At 39.4% G+C, this 18,673-nt stretch overlaps 3 protein-coding genes and 1 pseudogene across 7 annotated transcripts; 1 reads left to right on the top strand and 3 right to left on the bottom strand.

Annotated features, from left to right (window-relative positions):
- Positions 1 to 4,260: 4,260 nt before the first annotated feature.
- Positions 4,261 to 6,004, bottom strand: LOC105182967 (uncharacterized). 3 transcript variants are annotated; one of them, XR_003112769.1, is made up of 4 exons: positions 5,368 to 6,004; positions 5,134 to 5,286; positions 4,851 to 5,022; positions 4,261 to 4,576 (listed from the first exon to the last, which is right to left on the bottom strand). XR_003112769.1 is itself a non-coding variant. In XM_019841328.2 (2 exons), the coding sequence occupies exons 1-2, from the start codon at positions 5,611 to 5,613 to the stop codon at positions 5,209 to 5,211; spliced, it is 324 nt and encodes a 107-aa protein (XP_019696887.1). In that variant the 5' UTR covers positions 5,614 to 5,763; the 3' UTR covers positions 4,931 to 5,208. The 3 variants fall into 3 exon arrangements, 1 of the variants encoding a protein (XP_019696887.1); XR_003112768.1 differs by having other exon boundaries at positions 4,262 to 4,576; positions 4,851 to 5,038; positions 5,368 to 5,764; XM_019841328.2 differs by lacking the exon at positions 4,261 to 4,576 and having other exon boundaries at positions 4,931 to 5,286; positions 5,368 to 5,763.
- A 112-nt stretch (positions 6,005 to 6,116) lies between these two features.
- Positions 6,117 to 11,246, top strand: Not3 (CCR4-associated factor Not3). Of its 3 annotated transcripts, XR_003112761.1 has the most exons (10): positions 6,474 to 6,498; positions 7,280 to 7,512; positions 7,608 to 7,763; positions 7,985 to 8,164; positions 8,277 to 8,570; positions 8,717 to 8,972; positions 9,210 to 9,844; positions 10,004 to 10,213; positions 10,389 to 10,787; positions 10,979 to 11,246. XR_003112761.1 is itself a non-coding variant. In XM_011140801.3 (9 exons), the coding sequence occupies exons 1-9, from the start codon at positions 6,474 to 6,476 to the stop codon at positions 10,485 to 10,487; spliced, it is 2,088 nt and encodes a 695-aa protein (XP_011139103.1). In that variant the 5' UTR covers positions 6,117 to 6,473; the 3' UTR covers positions 10,488 to 11,246. The 3 variants fall into 3 exon arrangements, 2 of the variants coding, with proteins under 2 accessions (XP_011139103.1, XP_011139104.1); XM_011140801.3 differs by having other exon boundaries at positions 6,117 to 6,498; positions 10,389 to 11,246; XM_011140802.3 differs by having other exon boundaries at positions 6,117 to 6,498; positions 8,717 to 8,930; positions 10,389 to 11,246.
- Positions 11,247 to 11,765: 519 nt separating this feature from the next.
- Positions 11,766 to 14,866, bottom strand: LOC109503815 (uncharacterized). The gene is made up of 2 exons (XM_019841327.2): positions 14,183 to 14,866; positions 11,766 to 13,134 (listed from the first exon to the last, which is right to left on the bottom strand). The coding sequence occupies exons 1-2, from the start codon at positions 14,418 to 14,420 to the stop codon at positions 12,944 to 12,946; spliced, it is 429 nt and encodes a 142-aa protein (XP_019696886.1). The 5' UTR covers positions 14,421 to 14,866; the 3' UTR covers positions 11,766 to 12,943.
- Positions 14,867 to 15,050: 184 nt separating this feature from the next.
- Positions 15,051 to 18,485, bottom strand: LOC105182965 (40S ribosomal protein SA-like; annotated as a pseudogene).
- Positions 18,486 to 18,673: the final 188 nt, after the last annotated feature.

Genomic DNA, 18,673 nt, shown 5'->3' on the forward strand with positions numbered 1-18,673 from the left:
ATAATGATTCGAAAGCGACGTTCTGTATTACCACTAACAAGGGGAGGACGCATCGACCGGGAAACGGTTTGGAACGAAACTTACGGTGTTGATAGTACTTGACTACTAATAACTCATGGTAATAGCATACAACGCAATACCTCTTCGTTTTCGAGAGTAAACGGTCTAAAGAAAAGAGTCAACAAAGTGTACGAGTTAGTAAGAAGGACATTTAACGAAGCGGCGTAGCGCAGCAGCGAAGGTGACGGACTACCGAGGTGACGGCTGAGGTTCGGTCCCTGCTGTACGGTTTTTTTCTATTTTATAAGCATAAAAATAAAACAGAAAACATTAATAAGTAATAAAACTGCGTTTCTTAAATATATTAGTGTTTGTTAGATATACTATTAATGATATAAATTGCAAAAAGAACCCTAAATCTTATCTATAAAATATATAGTGTATGAGAAAATTTTTATATATTAATTGCAATGGAAATAGGCGTAAAAATATATATTTTCGCTGGAGGATTTTTCGATAATAATTCATTATTCTCGTAAATAGAATTCGCATGTACGAAAGCATTAGTGAATTCACCTTTAAAATCTTCATTTTCAAATCATTCAAAGATCTTTCTTCTAGCAATTCTACACCAACTATTTTGCTTGTTGAAGCATTCTCTGACATTGTTATGATATATGTAATTTAAATATGATCACCGAATTGCTCTGTATCACTAGTAAACGCACACTGCTGCTTGCTTTACTGACGACTGTTCCGATGCTCGAATCATTTCGTCATTCTTAACGATCGTTTAGAATGGCACAAAGGAAGTTTTTGGAGGGGGATTGCCAGAAGTGGTAAAGACACAACATAACTTCAACACAACACGACTTCAATACAACATAGAGAATTGTAACAGAATTAAATATTTTATATATACGATATAAGATTACGAAAAATTATCTCATACTAGTTTTACTCTTTGCGATCGGCTGATTTCGAAGAGATCGATAAACATGGATATCTGTAAGTTGATCTAAACATTTGAATCTAGCATCGGGAGGATAGTTTTCTTTCATTATCGCTAGCCTCATTTGCCGTGCCGCACGCCAGGCGATCATGAATGCCAGCCTGGCAGCATCGACTTCTACGACGACTTACGAATGCCGCCACTGTGGCGGCATCGACCGCAAAGAGTTAGTAGCATTCCTATATATTTCATAACAATATTTTTATTCCTATTTCGATTGCAATTATTATATAAAAATTTTCTCATACACTATATATTTTATAAATAAGATTTACGGTCTTTTTGCAACTTAAATTATTAATAATATATTTAACAAACACTAATATATTTAAGAAACGCAGTTTTATTATTTTTTAATGTTTTCTGCTTCATTTTTATGCTTACAGAATAATAAAAACCATACAGCAGGGATCGAACCTCAGCCGTCACCTCGGTAGTCCGTTACCTTCGCTGCTGCGCTATTCCGCTTCGTTGAATATCCTTCTTACTAACTCGTACACTTTGTTGACTCTTTTCTTTAGACCGTTTTTTCTCGAAAACGAAGAGGTATTGCGTCGTACGCTATTACCATGAGTTATTAGTAGTCAAGTACTATTAACTCCGTAAGTTTCGTTCCAAACCGTTTCCCGGTCGATGCGTCCTCCCCTTGTAAGGTACAATGATTCAGAAGACGATGATATAAATACCGTTGAAGACAACGATGGTACATGGTCGACAAATGACAAAACGATAATGTTGGAACCTTTCGAAGGCTGCCCCGGCGTGAAAATTATGCTAAGTTCGCCAGAAAGTTTAATGGATATGGTAAATTTATTCATTGGAAATGACTTTTTTGAGCACTAGGTGAGGGAATCCAATAGATACCATTATCAAGTAATGGAAAGATATAGAATTACATCAAAAACGAAAAAGTGGACAGATATAACGATACCCGAAATAAAGAAATTTTTAGGCCTACTAATTCTAATGGGACAAATAAAGAAGGACGTTCTCTACGATTACTGGTCCACTGGCCCGACTATAGAAACTCCATTCTTCGTGCAAGTAATGAGCAGGAACAGACTTCAACAAATATTTCAGAGCTGGATACTTTAAAATTAATATTAAACGATTTCTTATTTGAAAAATATAGTTGTATGTATTATGGTATATTATATAAATATTAAACTGAAAACGATTATAATAGAAAAAATAAATATTGCTTAGCACTAACATCATGAAAATAAAAGATTTTATCAAATTTGATTATCCTATAATAACAGAAAGCGTACAATTTTACTTGAGCATAAGAAAAGCACATATATCCGCGCGCGACAGTCTAAGCCGACACAGAGCCGGTGCCAGAGAAGATATGCGGCCGAGTGGCTGGTGAGAAGTACATAGGATGTTGAACGCTACCAGTCGGTAAAGTGTTAACAGTACATGTTAAAAACTTTATCCTTCGATAGCTTCTAAACGGCTCAAGATACAGGAACGCACTTGTGCCACAATATAATCCTGTACTAACCCTATTCTTACCATAAATCTCTACTCTCAATTCCTAGTAGAAACGGAGTTTAACAGTCGGATGTTAACAGTACGAGTTAAAAATTTTAACCTTTGATATCTCCCAAACGGCTCAAGGAACGGCTACAGGAATGCGCCTTTGCCACAATATAGTCCTTTATATACCGTATTCTCACTATAAGGCTCGACTCTCAATTCCCAGTAGAAACAAACCTAATACCGAAATCAAGTTTTCCTCAAATATCTAAAAAAATATTAGACAATTGAAAAAATGTTTTACACAATATTTTGTTCAAATAAACTAGTAGAAAAGAACAGTGTAATAAGAAATAAAGATTCCCATTTAAAAAACGCAAATTGACCTCCAAATAACCTTGAAAATAGAGGTCAATATCGAAGTCAAGGTCATTATAAAATAGCTCACTTAAATCTCTGCATCTTTTATTCAGATCATTTTCCTTGAAACTTCAATACTAAAGAGTTATTAGGGTGGTCCGTTACTTTTGGGACACCCTTTATATCGATATAAATCGTATATAATCTTCATGATATTAATCATACACAATCTCAATTCTCTCTTTTTTTGCGCATGTTAATATGTTAATTCATGTTACAAATGCATAATAATGCGCGAGACCGTGCATCTCAAGTACGCTATTTAAACTCCGTTTAAAGCAAGTTGTGGAACTGGGCCTCAGTGGATAACGAAATGATTACTATGTTTCTCGAAAAAGAGATCGCGTTAAGAGCATCGAAAGGTAAAATTGAAATTTTTAAGTTTTAGAAACAATTCAATTGTATTTTTAAATTAATGCATGTGTGTGAATATTTTTCTACAGATCAAGATTTCTTGATAAAATATAGATTCACTACTACTACTGCTGCAAATTCTGTTGTCATTGTAACGTCCCACCATATTAAAATTCCCTATCTCCCTTCTCACCAAAACTCACCATACCTTTTCCTACCCAATCAAATTCTTACCTATCATCGACTAATCCAACTGCAACGCCTCCTACAAACACCTCTGCAATCAACAGGTACCTCTGCCGTCTTTTATCGTTAATATAATATAATATCATTAATACTCGAAACTATTTACTGAATCATCATCTATCTTCTTCTTTCTCTCTCCTCCTTCTACCTTCTTGCTTCGTTTAGTAAGCGATAGATTATCAAACAACTAAATAACACAAAAATAATCATAAATAGCATATTTTGAAATAAAATTAACATTAACATAGGACTGAAGCAGACATCGACATAGTAAATATATAAAATAGGAAAAGAGAGAATAAGAAAATTTAAGAAATAAATTTAGAGCTAGCTTATAAATTCATTTGTCTCGGGGACTAAGAACGATTTCGTTCGGGCACAGCCGCGCACATATTGGAATGTGTTTATGTTATAGATATCATCGAGTGATAGCTGTCCTACGTACTGCGAACTAAACAAAGACCTGAAACAAAGACTCGAAGAGGAAAATAATTTCCTTTCTTTCTTCTATTTTTCTTATTTTTAAATGATATTAAATAATTGCCATCATATTTCGCAAATAATTCCTCAAATATTATTGTCAAACCGCCTATCCTGATGTATATGCGCTTTAGAATTGTAGAAGAGGATCTATTCGTATTATTTAACTTTAATGATTACTACGCCCGAATGAAATAATTCTTTTAAGTTTCCAAATTCTTATATTATACCAAAGGAAATCAATAACAACATTTGCATTTCTTAGTAAAACATAATTTTATTAATAAATCAGCCAACAACGAGACAACTGAATTACCAAACGCTACATATGATTAAGTATAATTTTAATTACTAGATAATAACATTTTTATATTTTTTAACCGATAAATAATGAAGGGTGAATTAGGAAAAGACGCTCAATTGATATCCATAGTGTCGGGCTTGGGTATAAAAAGGGCTCGGCCCTTCGCGCGCTAGGCAGTCTCTCGTCAATCTCTAAGCAGTCTCTTATTAGCCTCCAATTAGCCAACAGACAATCTTTCGCTGAGCCTCTTGTTAGCCGATTGCTAAGGGGTCTTGAGCCTGGAATTAAAAGGTCGGTATTAAAGATTATTGTTCTTGGGACTCCGTCTGCAAATGCTAAGACGTTTGTTAAGACGTAAAATCCAAATCATTAAAGGTCGAACGAGCCTCTTTTCCTCATAATGATATTATAGAGAAACATTTCTTTTACTTGAATAAGTATTGAGCCAGCTATTAACTACATTAAATTTAGTGTATGAATTTTTAAACTTAACAATATAGAGTAATTTCATAATATATATATATATATATGTGTGTGTACAGATTTCTTTACCTCTCTTCCCTCTTATCATCTTCATTCTTTTTCCAGAACGCCGTGCTTGAACCACGAGCATCGTTCTTCTTTTTTTTACCTTAAGAGTGTTGTGCTTGAACCACGAGCACCATTCCTCCCTTTTTCCCAGAACTCAGTGCTTGAACCACGAGCACAGTTCTTCTCTTCCTTACTTTAAGAGTGTTGTGCTTGAAACACGAGCACCATTCGCCTTTTTATTCTTCAAACTTAACCACGTCCCTTCCATCTACTCTATTATAGATATTGTTAAAATAAATATTACCTAAAAATCTCTCATGCTGAAAAGAACAAGAAGAGCCGGACGGCGGATTCAATTTAGACGTCTGTTGAAAAGTTATTATAATCCAGGCACGCTCGACCTGGCTGTTTTCAAAACAGATCCATCTAAATCTTCGGTCCCGAGAGAGAATAAAATCTGAAATAAAGGGAAATATATTTGAAGTTAAATTCAACACTAGCGAGAATACTATTATTTTTAAACCTAACAGTAACCCACCTCCAAAGGAAACAGATTCAAATAATAAGGATTTGGACAAGAACAGCGCTGATCCGAAGTAAACCAAACAAATCTAGACATTGCATGTTCTATGCTTGTCCAGGACGTAACATCATCATTCACTAATGAAAATAAGGCTATTGTTGTCAATGTTTCGATGTCCATTGTGACCATAGTAGCATCCATTTTTCCTTTCACATCAAACGCATCAAAAGTCGTTCCGTTTCCAAAAGTGCATAGACGCATTAACGAAAACGGAACGATATCAATGCACGCAACGCATTGGTTACGATCGATGCGCTCGATGCGTGAAACGGAACGCAGCCTAGGGCTTTAGGTATTATCATCGCTTTTCAATTATCTCCGGGCCCCTTGGGGCCCCCTTGGCCCCCTTGGCCAATACGAAAATTTACTCCAGGCTGGCAGTCTTTATATTACCTCATCGGTGCGAAAGGAACCTGCCCATACCAGCAAATTGTCTGCCGTCATTTTACTAAAGCCGCGTTTTCCGTTCACGCATATGCGCGCAATTATCTATATAGTTCATGTCACTTATATTATAGAAAATGCGCGCATTATGCGTGAAACGGAACGCAACTTAAATCCACGTTCCAACGAGCCGCCTGACATCTGTCGAAGAACACTGACGACCGTCTTGAGTTGGAACTGTGAATACCGGCCTTTATGTTCAGTGGTGCACGCATATACTTTGTACGTGTACTCTCTAGGGTAGAATGTGCGCGAATGTGTCGATGCGTATTAACTGTCTCGCCTCTTGTATCTCATATATATTGCTTGTTGATGCTATTCGCTCTTCGTGAATCCATTGCGAACGTCAAAATCAGTCTTGTTCAACGATTTATGTTCGACTGTAGCGTTCCGCTCAACGTGTGTCGCGACAACACCGAACGAAAGATCAGCAAGGATCGACTCATTCACGGACAGTCGGACGTTGTCATTTTAAAACGGAAGCCATCTTGTGGCCGAGCCTCCCATATTATACGGGAATAATAGTCCTCTGACTATTTGTTCCAATTGATTTCTCCGCATCTTTTCTAACACGTCTGGACTATGCATGAACCATTTTATCACGTGTTCACATAGCCATGGCTGCGACGAGAAAGTTGCAAGGTAAGAAGAGAGTCTTTACAGCGTGTTTACATTCACTGATTTCTCGAACCGCATCGCGTTGCGACTCTACTGTTCCAGTTACATTTCCTGTCTGCCTCTACCTTCGTTGCTGCTTTTCCTTACATTCGCACGATTTGTGCTCCAACCCGCGAAATCGCTCCAACGTCGGTTTACCGCCGCACGGTCTATCGTCGAGCGATCAGTGACTTTTGTAACACGCCAACATTTATCCTCTTTTGCCTGCATCTTTTCTTGCTTCTCTCCTACATCCGCGATCGTCACCGTTTCCGTACCTTTTCGTGTCTTAGAACGCAGCACGAATCCTTACACACACACACACATATCGTTATAACCTTTAAGATTCGCGTTGAGCCTCGAGTCCTGATGAGCGTACCACGTCCGATTCGAGTAGCCCGTAAACCGTACTAATGTATCTCTCTCTTTCTCTCTCTCTCTCTCTCTCTCTCTCTCTCTCTCTCTCTCTCTCTCTCTCTCTCTCTCTCACTCTCTCTCTCTCTCTTAGATATCTATTGCGGTAAATAAGAATTGATATTGTGCGAAGCAGGGTACAGATTTTCAGCTTTCGGTACTTTCAGACTCAGTCATTGGAGTTTCTTCTTCAACTAGCGCGGTATCCCTTGTCCTTGCAGCATTTACCAATATTTGACGAAGCAGTATGTTTCTTCCACAGCGATTCCTCGCTCTAAAGATCTCCTTGCGCTAAAGATGAATTGAGGATACTTTGATTCGACAACTTGCGAATGCTTTGCCAATGTTTCAGGTGAAATAGATCGGTGCCTTAAAAAAGTAACGGAGGGTGTGGAAACCTTTGAAGATATTTGGCAGAAAGTTCATAATGCCACCAACAGCAATCAGAAGGAAAAGTACGAGGCAGACCTTAAAAAGGAAATCAAGAAACTTCAAAGGTTACGCGATCAGATCAAGAGCTGGATCGCGTCGGGTGAGATCAAGGATAAGAGCACGCTTCTCGAGTACAGGAAGTTAATCGAAACTGTGAGTATGCTTGCGAGTTGTACCGTATGTGTTGTGCATGCTGTGGTATTATAGAGTAAAAATTCTTGCATAGTGAATGTCCCTTTGTTTCGCAGCAAATGGAAAGATTTAAAGTTGTGGAAAGAGAAACAAAAACAAAGGCTTATTCCAAGGAAGGCTTGGGTGCGGCACAAAAGCTCGATCCGGCACAGAAGGAAAGAGAAGAAGTCAGTAATTGGCTGGCCAATTCTATAGATGCTCTCAATATACAGGTACCTATTGTTATTTGTCTTTTCGGGCGACTTCGTGTCGCTTGCGATAACGAGACGAGATGTGACGACGTGATTCGTCGTGTGTTATGGACTAACGCGCATTCTTCGAAGCACGATTGACCGCACTCTGTTCCGTGACTTTACCGTACGCCAATGCCACGCCATATGCCAACACTCGTGCTCTTGTAACTTTAACGCTTCTGTCGTTGTTCTTCGTACAGCTGGACACGTTTGAATCAGAGATAGAGTCGTTATTGGCAGGGAAGAAAAAAAGGTTAGACAAAGATAAACAAGATAGGATGGACGAGTTGAAGACGAAACTCGATAAACACCGCTATCATATCCGTAAATTGGAAACATTGTTACGTATGCTCGACAATATGTCCGTCGAGGTCAACACGGTAAGTGCTTTCGAATAAGCGTTTTGAGTATATAACATGCATAACAGCACACAGTTCAATTTGTTTCTCCGTTCCAACCATTTTCTATAATTTTTTGTGAAATTACCGACAGATTAAGAGGATAAAAGAGGACGTTGAATATTATATTGAATCTTCTCAAGATCCTGACTTTGAGGAAAACGAATATATATACGACGATATTATCGGCCTTGACGAAGTTGAGTTATCCGGAGTTGGTATCCCTTCGTCAGCAACAACAGACAGTAACAATAGCAACGAAACCGGCGGCACACCGACTTCGACTAATTCCTGCACATCGCCGTCCGCCATACCATCGCCACCACTGAGTTCTACTTTGCATAATCACTCGAGCGACAGTTCTACGGAGAATGATAAGAAAACAAAGGTATGTGTGCCTGATTAGCGGTTATTCGTCCGAGTAAGGCCGGCGGTCTTGCTTGCGATCGACCCAGCCGTTTATCTTCATTTTCCCGACACGAACACGACGTGTGTGCAAAGATATTGGTTTCAGCGATGTTTCGTGATTTTCAGCCTGTAAAACCAACAGCAGTCAGGCCGTTACTGAATACGCAAGCGAGCATTCCAACAACGGGAAGCACTGCCACCATCAAATCGAATATGTTATCGAGCAGCACTCCGAGTAAAACCATTCCCATGACACCTAGCCATAGCTCGCCTAGTTCTACGAGCAATCACATCGCCACTACAAACGTCGGCAATTTCGCCACCGTAGCTGCCTCGCACAGTAATTCGCAAGCCATTCATTCTACCTCTAATAAAACATCCAGTAAGACTTTTCTCTCTCTCTCCTCTCTCTCTCTCTCCTCTCTCTCTCTCTCTCTCTCTCTCTCTCTCTCTCTCTCTCTCTCTCTCTCTCTCTCTCTCTCGCGCGCGCGCGCGCAAATAATTTTACACGGCTGATCAATGGCTTGTCGAACATTACCGTGGATGATCGATTCGTGCTCGTGGTCACGCACCCTCTCGATATACCGTGCTGTAAACAAACCTCTTTCTGTGTACATAGGTCACAACAGCGAAAATGGCATTTTGTCGTCGTCGTCGTCGTCATCTACATCCAACGTTACGACCAATGTGCCACTGACGGTCGCGCAGCAGCACAGTAATAATCCGCCACCGCCACCGCCGCCGACACAGACGACGCATGTACTGCATAGCCAGCAGAGTCAGAATCATAATAGCGAAACGGAGATCGTTACGCCGGTACCACCATCCTCGTCGCCGCAGTCGTCCGTTAGCAGTAGATCCTCACCGCTACCTGTGAATTCCTGCTCGCCAGCACCGTCCACTGCCAATGGTCTCATCCCTAAGCTACCCGACAGCATGTCCTCTCTAAAATCCATCGCCCAACAAGTCATTGTCCGAGCAGGTCTTGAGATACCTCCATCCGAGTCGAGTCGAAACATCTTCGATAGTGCCAAGACGAACAGTAATAACAATAACAATGCAACGTCGGAAGCACACATTCCTCCTTTGCTCGGGGTTGCACCCCTCGGACCTGTACCTTTGCAAAAGGAACACCAGTTGCAGTTTCAGATGATGGAAGCCGCCTATTATCATATGCCGCATCCATCCGACTCTGAAAGATTACGTTCGTATTTGCCGAGAAATACGTGCACGACACCACCTTATTACCAGCAGGTACGCCACGCACGTTTTACCACATTTTATTTTAACCTGACATCTTTTCGTTCGCTGTCGGTACTTCTTCGTATCTCCCTCATATTTTTCTTTTCTCGCCGTTGCGTCGTACGTAACCTCGGGAGAGACGCTGAAACACAGACTTATTGACTCTACCAGGTTCAGCTTCCCCATTCGGATACCGTGGAATTCTTCCAGCGTCTTTCCACGGAAACCTTATTCTTCATATTTTATTACATGGAAGGCTCCAAGGGGCAATATTTGGCAGCGAAAGCTCTGAAGAAACAGAGTTGGAGGTTTCATACCAAGTACATGATGTGGTTCCAGAGGCACGAGGAGCCGAAAGTTATCAACGAAGAATACGAGCAGGTCAGTGAGTTTTGTCTCTCCTCTACTTTGGAAACAGAAAAAGAAACGAATCAGTTTCTCGTTCACTCTAAACACTCCGCGTAAATAACTTGAGGTATTTACGCGATTGCATTCAACATTGCATTCTCGCATATCTTGGCACGATAATGTACCGTAGAAATCTCCCGCTTTTCAGGGGACGTACATCTATTTTGATTATGAAAAATGGGGACAGAGAAAGAAAGAAGGCTTCACTTTTGAGTATAAGTACTTAGAAGACAGAGACCTGAATTAACAGTTCCGTCGCTCATTTTATCTCCGAGATACGTCGTTCCTGTACCGATATTGTGTACCCGAGGGAGAAATTTCGCGGAGAATATGTTTCTGTTCGTCGGTAATGGGATATGTAAGAAAGAAAAATTAAATCGAGGAACAAAAACACTCGTGCATACAAGGCAATGAAGGCATTTCATTACATTTTGACACCGCGACGATATAAAATCTCTTATAATTGATCTTTTCCCCGAGAGTAAACTGCAAGATAGATTACAGCAAAAGAGAACGAAGAAAAACAGACTAACAGCGAGACAAAGAGGTAGATCAGTCCGACATAAGTTAAATACTGATTTATTGTAAATGATTACTATACACACACACACACACGCATGTATGTGTGTGTGTGTATGTGTGTGTGTGTGTGTGTATGTATATGTATATACATACGCGCGCACGCTCGTAAAAACAAGACAAGTGAAAAAAAATGAAAGGTAAAAGGAACATTTGCAGTTATTCGGTGTGCTGTATGTGATATCGAGGGGTGGATAGGAGAGAAGGGAAGTAATTGCACTAGTTGGCGACTGATTCTGTAATACCAGTACAAACATGCGTGCGACCCATCCGCCGTCTGCTAAGGTGGAGGGCGCTCATGCTATGGTATGTCTTAATGTTAGATTATAAGTAGCCTTTTTGTATAAAGTGTATCGAGGTATAAAACTTAAATTGAATTACTGTACAGAATGTGTAGAAATAGTGAATAATAATACTATGGAATATATTTTACCTCTCATTTAAATGAAACCTAAGTTGTTTCGATTTTTGATGTCACTAGCACATTTCTCAACCTGCGTTTGGAAAACATTCCATCCATCGTAATTAGAGTCTGCTCTCAAAATAGGTTACTTATATACTTATTCTAACGGCAGGAGAGGGGGAGAGGATAACAAGTCCACAAGACTCATCGTCAAGGTCTAGGATCGTACCACGTATATATGCGCGTGGCTGTGTGTGTGTCTCTTTGTTTCATGTGTGTGTGTGTGTGTGTGTGTGTGTGTGTGTGTGTGTGTGTGTGTGTGTGTGTGTGTGTACATGTATAAATATATTATTTACATATTTATATATACACATAACAATAGCGCGCGTGCTAAACTGAGCTACCTTTCAAAGTGCTGCATAAAATTCATGGATTTTTTAAATTTCAATAATTTATAACATTTCAAAGGACTAATTACAACTCGAATGATCAATAATTGTCAATGTACATATATATATACGTATTTTTTTAACAAGAGTTGTATAGGAGAAAATTATATATGTGTGCAACTTTATTTATTACAAATTGTCGATATATTATACCATCTCGATATGCCAAGATATGCATTAAAGTTCCAATACATTTTTTTATACGTAATTATAATACATATTAAGTTATAATTTTTTTATACGTAATTATAAAAATATTACTTATTGTCACCATTTCAAATTTTGAAGCACTTGATGCACGCATACGAGCAAGCAAGCAAATAAGCAAGCACGCACGCACTCATGCACGCACGCTCGCACACACATGTCCCATGCGCACGCACGCACGCACGCACCCACACAAACACACACACACACACACAAAGAGAATATCGGTGATTTAAAGTAAATCATTTCGGACAAAATCGTCCGTCATACATCGCGAGTCGAAACGATCAGTTTGCCTAGGCGCGTTGTTTATCGTCGTGTAAAAGCCTTCGGCAATGAAAATTAAATATGTACAGCCCTCTTGTAATAAATATCAAGTTGAGATTTTCGGATACGATTGTTCAATGAATAGAGAGATCTAATTATCGCATAAAGCATAGCGTATGCATGTACTCTAAGCAGATATTCTTGTTGCAAACAGCAAAGGCTGCGACGATCTGTTCATCACTCGACCACGCAATTTCCGAGTTTACCTTAAGTTACCAAACAAACATGTTATGCACCCGTGAGACTACGTCGGTAAATGCATCGCGGCAAAATATCTACGACATTTACAAATTTACAAAGCATACGATTTGTAGAAGTGTCATGATTTCAGCCCATCCGACAAACATCCCGACCACGTCGAACGATGAATATTCTATGAATATATTTACTTGGACACCTGGACACAACTTAAAATATCTATTGACAAACGTGGTGCTTCGATAACTATGTTAGATGCGTGATGGTTAATAGGGCCACATCTTGAAATCATAATACTTATGTTTGATTAACGCTTTTCGCAACGAGACAACAGCCGCAGCACCCAGCACAAGTATTTCCCAGTGCACGTTTATATTTGTTATCTTACGTAATACGCGAATAAGAATTTGTTGTCACTTTATATGATGATTAATAATCTCGTAGTGATTCGTAGAATGCATCGTAGTAGTAAATTTGAAGGAACAATTTACCGTGTTCCTTGTACCTTGTATTTTATACTACAGAAACCTGTACAATGGACTATCGATTTTCTATAGAAATTTTATGACAACTAATCGATCGACTAGCGATTTTACAGTAGTGTGGTCGAAGCTGTTGGTAACGCTCGTTGTAATATTTTCCTCTATAGGGACGATCGTGCTTTCCTTTGTCTCTGCATTTTTTCTCGTGGGCGAGATTCCGTTGATCCATGATAATGCTCAAATAGAAGTCTGCAAATGAAACAAGACTTCTGTTTGTTATACAATAACAAATTTTGCTTCGATAAACATACTTCATTGAATTTCCTTAACGCGCGTTTCCCGCAAATAATAGAAATTGTGATTTTACTTAATAACATTTTATTGTGATTATTTGAGTGAGTGATATTTAAATACCATACTGCTCTGTGCAAAGACTCCAAGTCGTTGAAATACAGTACCGATTTCTTCGATATAATAACGTTTTTTGCCTTATTGTGGAACCTTGCTTATACGCCAAGCTTTACAAGAAGCACCGTCTGTCGATACAATTTTACATCCCACTATCCAACCGCTAATCCGTTGATGCGTCCGAGTGATGCGATGTATCTTGAAGAAGCTCCATGTGCTCTAAATAGCGAACCGGTATAGATGCGGGAAAGGATGGAATGCAAAAAGAGACTTGTGAAGAGATGACAACGACGTGACAAGCAAAAGGGAAGAAATCACGTGTAGAGTCGTATCGTATTGTCGAGTCCTTTTTTTGATTCTTCGAGACTGAAAATTGGTCTATCCGTATCAGTCGCTTCAAGTTTCGTTAAATTCCTTAAATGCCAAAATCTTGCATGCATGGCGCCTGAACATCGTTATATATCGTATCGTATAATATTACACGTGATCTATTTCTTAAATTGCAGATAATACGCGATAATACGTTCGCTGCCAGCATCAGATACGCGTGACGATTATTTTTACTTCTGTGTCGATGTAAACGATGCCTGTTTTACATTACGTACAATTGTATGAAAAAGATACTTCTCGCGAAGGTTTTCCAAATGAAACGCAGTAACAAACGTGTTAAGATATCGTACTTGAAATGCGGAAAGTAAATTATTACTCGATACTGTACTGAAATAAATTCGTTTTTTTTTGTCCAGTAAACTTAACTTGTCGACGAAACTTGACAAGATCTAAACGCTAACTATTCGGTTGTTCGGAAAGTTTGTTTCAAATTTCACGCGCTCCGCTATACTATCAATGAGAGTGGATACTTCAGACGATTTTATTTTTTTCAACAAACCTTCCCGGGTCTGTGGGTCTGCCGAGAGAACCTCGCAAGCCTTTCCAAGTCCGCAACCATTTCGGCAGAAATCAGGTAGAAAGATGAAGTGGACCAGAAGGTCCACTTTCGCCACGTGATGCTCCATTGCGTGGCTCGATATGTTGCTTCGCAGTTTCGCAACCACGAATGAGATGTTCTCTGTGTATGGTGATACACTGCGTCGCTCACCAGCTTCGATATCGGCTGTTCTATTCATTGATATTACACTATTACGCAGCTTCACATTACACAGACTTTTACTACCCGACTACTCTCAATCGTAGGATCCATCGTGGAGTGGGAGTGGTAAGTAGGGAGTGGTCAGTTTAACCTAACCGCATATGCTACGAAGTAAAAGCCACTGCACGTGGAAGAATTTTAACTGTAAGTAACCGTAAGAAAACTGGCCAATCATAGTCGATTGTTCCTCTGGCGCACGGAGAATAATCGACGGTAACTGGTAAATTTTTTTTACAACCTTACGGTTACAGTTACAGTTCCTTCACATGCGATGGCTTTAACAGATAGAACGATCGGACTGGTTTTAATAGTTCCAAACAGTTGTAACATCGAACGGATTCTGTCCGTTTCGACGATGAATTTCATGATATGCATCCGACGACACGACGGTGGAAAACACAAACTGGTGGTGACTTGTGATAGACTTTGGATCTAATAAAGATAACGGAGCTTTCAGAGCAACACCTTTAAATGGTGCTAGAAGCTTATTAATCACTGCGTGTCCAACAAAAGTCTGTTACTATCGATATAGTACGAGTCAACGGCGTCAAAGGCGTTCAGGGTTGACTGAATAAGAGAAATCGATAAAATGAGGTAAATTTGGTAATGTCGTTTCAAGGATCTTATTGGAAACTGTACACGTTCATACTATATAAAGCGCTATGTCGTTATCCTCAAGATGTCAGAAAGCACGAGAGGAGATTTACCATTTTCGCACCTCCCCAGCTCTGAGCAGCAGCAGTCGCCACTGGTGTTGACCACTCTTCAGGAGGCTGCGCACAGATTGTGTTATACCTTTACAATTAATAATCATCACGGACATTCGATCGTCGAGGGAAATCATTTTCGTTCTTTGTCGAGTATTTAGCTTTTCCTATTAAATATCTCTCTCGATTCTCGAAATAAAAACCTGTTCGAATGCTTGTGCTTCTGAAAAGAATTGATTCTCGAATAATTTACTTTCAATCGCTCGAAAGAATCGAAGAAAGAAACGAAACTATCAGTTGCGTCTTGTTTCTGCTGAAGAAAAATCGACTTCGAACAATAGAAAATTCGTGCATAGATGCGTAGACGAAACATAGGTTTCAAAGTGTGGCACATCGCGTACGAAACGTCAGGAGCAAATGAAGACGAGAAAAAGAAATCACCTGTGCGGCCCAATCGCCATTAGCCTGGAAAGACTGCGTAGTATTGGCGGCAGTGGTAACGGCAGTGGCTGTTGGCGGTGCTGCATCGTCGGCCCAATTCTCCGTGGTCACAGGTCACAGCAGCAGTCGTCTCGACTTCGTTCATCCAGCCAGGTTCCGGAGCGGGTGTAGTTTCTACCGGACCCGTGAACTCTTTAGCCAGCGCAATTTCTTTCGCGGCCTGTTCTTCCTTCTCCGCCTGGAAGACAAATGTAGTACTTTGCATCTCCCTGATCGTGCGTCAAGCATGTACCAGCGAATATAAGCTCTAGTCCTTCATCTTCAGAAAAGATTAAGCCATAAAAATACCAACATATTTGTTTCTGGATCCTATTGTCTCATCATCATTGTGAGAAAATTACGAGAACGATAGAAAAAGTTGAGAAAAGACCGATCGAGAAAGTAGAAAGGCGATGATGAGATGGCGATGGCGCTAACCTCTTCAGGATCTCTGTAAAAGAAAAGATCCACTATCACGTCCCATTTGGTTTCACGTGGAATGGAACCTCTCAGACGCAGGACCTCCCTAGCAAGTAGCCACCACATCAAACCGACAGTGTGCAGACTTTTGGTGTTGCAGGGAACAACAATGTCTACGAAATGCAGTGGATCAGTCAGTGTTACAGAGTGCGATGACCGAGATGTTTACGTAGCTGGCTTCGGTGATCAGGGCTGATGATCAGTGGATGGATCGGTGACGATTAGTAGACGCGGCTCTTGAAAGGCAGCCTGCGAAACGAAAGCTGTGAAAATCATGTTGCTGCGTTTTCTGTTATTTCGTGCATAGGAAAAATATTCAAATACTCGACTTATGATCGAGTTCGGTAACAAAGAGCCAAATACGCTAATTTGCCACACCTGAATCTGATTGGTGAATGCACCAGGCGTAAAGCGCCCAGCGATAGGTGTGGCGCCGGTATGAATCGCAAATTTTAACACGGCTCTCTGGCCCGAATGCCGGCGGCTGATGACAAAGACCTCGCTGGGATGCTCAATGGCGACGATAGCACAGGCTGCCAGCGATAGCTTTTCCCATGTATGACAAAGATTGATGACACTAACACCTGCACCTGTGGAAAATCTTACAGATGACAATCAAATTGGTGCGGAATGTATGATATACTCAGGAATATGAATAATAATAACGGTCCATCTATGTTTACTTACCATCGACTCTCTTTTTATAAACATATTGTTCCATCTGAAAATTTACATTTTCAGCACCCAAATGGATGCCAGCAGCTAACAACATCTTGGTAACATCATCCTCTTTCAGAGCTAATACATCTAAACCTCCCGACATTTTAACGTTATGGTTGAATGACGAGTTAAGCTGAAACAAAATTTTTCTCTTCAATCTTATCTGTACAAAGCTATACTATACTACTCTGGATACATGAAACATAAGACATATTTTTCTACATATTTATATTGAATTATATATTTCATCTAGCGATGTTTATACATATAATTATACTATACATTGAAATAAATTACAATTTGAGGTATATTGATATAAATAAATGTAAATTAATAGAAAAGCAATCGCACTTGAGATACAACAGATACATTAGACATAACCTTAAAATCAATATAATCCTAAAATTGAAATTGATGTATCGCACTACTCATTTAGTTGTATGCATATTTGTGTATGAATATCGAGTAGCGAATCACACGAGGCACTTTCTTTTGCCAGATAAGCATATTCGAAAAAATTTCAAATATAAAGTATATGTGTTACCGACGTGTGTATATATATATGTGTGTGTGTGTGTGGTGTGTGTGTGTGTGTATATATATACACGTTTGTCATGTATGATACGTATGATGTGTGTGTGTGTGTGTGTGTGTGTGTGTGTGTGCGTGCGTGCGGGTGTTGTGTGTGTGTGTGGGTGTGTGTGTGTGTGTGTGTGTGTGTGTGCACACGTTATATCAAGTATCATGCATATTTAAATTTTCATATGCATATATAGCGTGTGCAATCTATACTACAGAACCATGTGCCACCGATGCATCTTTCGTAAAATAAGCATAAAATCGCTATGTATCAAGTATTAAATTTATTAAAAATAAAATTTAAACAGGTTTCTATATGAAACGATCACGCATTTTGCTTAATTTATTTTATCATGAATATGAAAAATTGTGAAAAATACATTATACGACTTACGTTGAGATGCCACTAGGAGACTTCCTCCAACTGAAAGAAGACTCTGTTAAAGCCAATGGCACACGATGCTTGTTTTTGTGCTGGATTACTTGCTGGATGAAAATACTGCGTTCTGATTGGTGCATTTCCATCCATCTTCGGAAATGCACCAATCAGAACGCAATATTTTCATCCAGCAAGCAATCCAGCACGAAAACAAGCACCGTGTGCCGCTGGCTTTATAGTATTCCTAAATCCATACTGGATACTCATTTGCATGGACGTTTTATTGGTTACATACAATCTTGAAGAATAGATAGTCAATGAATCGATACATATTATACAAATAGAGTACCTGAGCTGCGTTCGGGGAGCGCGCTATTAGCGCAAAATAGTGCTAACGTGTCATTCTATTCTTGTTGTATATTTAATAACGAACGACAAAGATAGAATAATGTGTTAGCGCTAATAGCGTGCTCCCCGAACGTACCCCACAATGTAAAGAAGCACAAATTATGTAATATATATAGACGAGTTATTGGTTATCAGCCACAGACTTCTATATACTAACTAGACCGCTGACTTCTGGCAAAACGTGTCGCAAGTGGAAGGGGTGTATGCCGCCATGAAGGTACCAGTGCTCACGCAACAGAAATCACACGGACAATCACTACTGAAGTCAATATTAGATATTTTAATTGAAATTTAATATATATAGAAAAATCAAATAAAATAAAGAGAAATATGAAAAGAAATGTGTAATTCTTTTCTTTATTATAAGGAAACATTGTGAAATGTATATATATATATATATATATATACACACGTGTGTGTGTGTGTAAAGTTTACTTAATTTATTAACTATTTTCACATATTTATATATGCCAAAAA

This window comes from Harpegnathos saltator, unplaced genomic scaffold (assembly GCF_003227715.2).
Source record: "Harpegnathos saltator strain DR-91 unplaced genomic scaffold, Hsal_v8.6 scaffold100, whole genome shotgun sequence".
Lineage (NCBI taxonomy): Eukaryota > Metazoa > Arthropoda > Insecta > Hymenoptera > Formicidae > Harpegnathos > Harpegnathos saltator.

Bases quoted from the DNA above. Each gene is read 5' to 3' on its own strand.
- Not3 (XM_011140801.3), top strand. From the start codon at position 6,474: ATGGCTGCGACGAGAAAGTTGCAAG. The intron at 7,513-7,607 runs GTGAGTATGCTT...TTTGTTTCGCAG, and splicing joins ACAGGAAGTTAATCGAAACT to CAAATGGAAAGATTTAAAGT. The intron at 8,973-9,209 runs GTAAGACTTTTC...CTGTGTACATAG, and splicing joins TACCTCTAATAAAACATCCA to GTCACAACAGCGAAAATGGC.
- LOC105182967 (XM_019841328.2), bottom strand. From the start codon at position 5,613: ATGCGTCTATGCACTTTTGGAAACGGAACGACTTTTGATGCGTTTGAT. The intron at 5,287-5,367 runs GTGGGTTACTGT...CCTTTATTTCAG, and splicing joins TGAATCTGTTTCCTTTGGAG to ATTTTATTCTCTCTCGGGAC.
- LOC109503815 (XM_019841327.2), bottom strand. From the start codon at position 14,420: ATGAATAGAACAGCCGATATCGAAGCTGGTGAGCGACGCAGTGTATCA. The intron at 13,135-14,182 runs GTTTGTTGAAAA...TTTCATTTGCAG, and splicing joins AGACCCACAGACCCGGGAAG to ACTTCTATTTGAGCATTATC.